This window comes from Lasiodiplodia theobromae, assembly GCF_012971845.1.
Source record: "Lasiodiplodia theobromae strain AM2As chromosome Unknown scaffold_83, whole genome shotgun sequence".
Classification (NCBI taxonomy): domain Eukaryota; kingdom Fungi; phylum Ascomycota; class Dothideomycetes; order Botryosphaeriales; family Botryosphaeriaceae; genus Lasiodiplodia; species Lasiodiplodia theobromae.
In genome coordinates, this window is record NW_023336567.1 from 36,912 (window position 1) to 38,512 (window position 1,601).

Consider the following 1,601-nt stretch of genomic DNA (forward strand, 5'->3'; position numbering starts at 1 on the left):
GAATCCTTGTCGAAGTTTGCCGGGGCCTTTCTAGATCCCTATCGCCGTGCCCTAGCGGCTCTTCTGGCCCCTATTCTTTCTCTGCTGTGCCGCAATGCTGCCTTCGGGGTCCTGGCGATCCCCCACCTCACTTCATCTTGCCCCTTCCTGCCCTTCCCTTCCCATACTGCGTTGCCTCGCCATATTCAACTTCCTCAATATACCGTGAGTCTCAACACATCAGCAGGTCATAGGCATTAGTTCTTAAAACTATTTAGATAGCTACGAAACCAAACTAAATACTTGAACATAAGAGAGAGCCTTGGGCAAATACTTGACATTGCCTTAGACAAACATATAGATAAATGACTGGAAGAAAGACAAAACAAAAACAGTATCGAGACTGCATTTCCAAAAGAGAAAAAAGGGGGGGAAATAGCTAAATTGAGGGGGGAAAAGAAAGAGCAAAGGCAAACAAGAAAAGTAGTTATGACTTGGTGGCTTTCGCAGAGCAGTTACAATTTATAAACCTACAAGTCTTCTCTCCACTAAAAATTGAGAGTTCACAGTCCCATGTTTCGCACTCGCCCTAGGAGCTCTGGACGTCTACGAAGGATGTTTTGTAGCGTTTGGAACTCGGCATCAGCAGATGGAGTCTGCTCCAAGTCAGAGGGGCGCTCAGGTGCTGGGGTGTGTTCTGGCGTGAGAATGCCCCTCCTCGATACAGCAATGCGGTTTACGATGCCGCTTCTCTCTCGCCGCGTCTGGGCCAGATTTTGAACTTGCTGCTGGTCTCGCTGGTGAGTATACTGCTGCTGAGCCTGTTGAGGGGTAGGGCGTCGGGGAATTTGAGCTTCAGGTTCCGACGGAGATAGTACGGTCTGGTTCCTCGTGCTCCGCCGATCGCCGTTGGTCTGCCTCGGACCAATAAGGTCAGGCGGGTTCATCACCGGCGGATCGATCCCGGATCTCTGCCAGAAATCCGTGATGTCTCCCTCTATCACCTCCCGTCCAAACTGGCGCGCTATTTCGGATTTCGGATACCAAACAGGATCACGTTGTCCACGGAACTTAACTTGCACATCTTGAGCAGGCATCCTCCTCCATCCGAACTCATTATGTTGATACCTTCTCACAGGAGCTATGCCGATGATGCCTTCGTAATCGTCATCGGTCATTTCTCGAAGAAGGTCGATGCTGCCTGTCCGGAAAGTCTCGACTTCATCGACGCCGCTTGATCGCATGTGCGCGATGTACCCGTTCACGACAGCGGCGCCCCCCACGCGATGAGCGGCGACCCACTCGTACTTCCAGTATTGGCGATTTGGAGCCCTTTCCCTCAACATGACCTGGTGGCCGCTGCCCCGAAGTCTGTAGGCCACTACTTGCTTCCACATGCCGTCGTCGCATGCCCAGCCTTCCCTATATCCCCTTCTCACCGGAGGTGGAGGTTGGTCACCATCTACCTCTGCTGCCTCTCTGTCTTGCCGGGCCGGCCGGCTGGCATTTCTGATGGGTGGTGCATCCTGCATCGGGACATCTGCATTCTGGGTAGAGGTTGGTGGGCCTCGATCGTCGGCCGTCTGACTTGTTCCGCCTGTCGTAGGCGGCGATGGACCCAT

General features: G+C 53.2%; 1 protein-coding gene across 1 annotated transcript; it reads right to left on the reverse strand.

The window, feature by feature from the left end:
• Positions 1 to 542: 542 nt before the first annotated feature.
• Positions 543 to 1,601, reverse strand: LTHEOB_12914 (uncharacterized protein; the record flags this gene model as incomplete). Its single annotated transcript, XM_035509834.1, has 1 exon — positions 543 to 1,601. The coding sequence occupies one exon, from the start codon at positions 1,599 to 1,601 to the stop codon at positions 543 to 545; it is 1,059 nt and encodes a 352-aa protein (XP_035363351.1).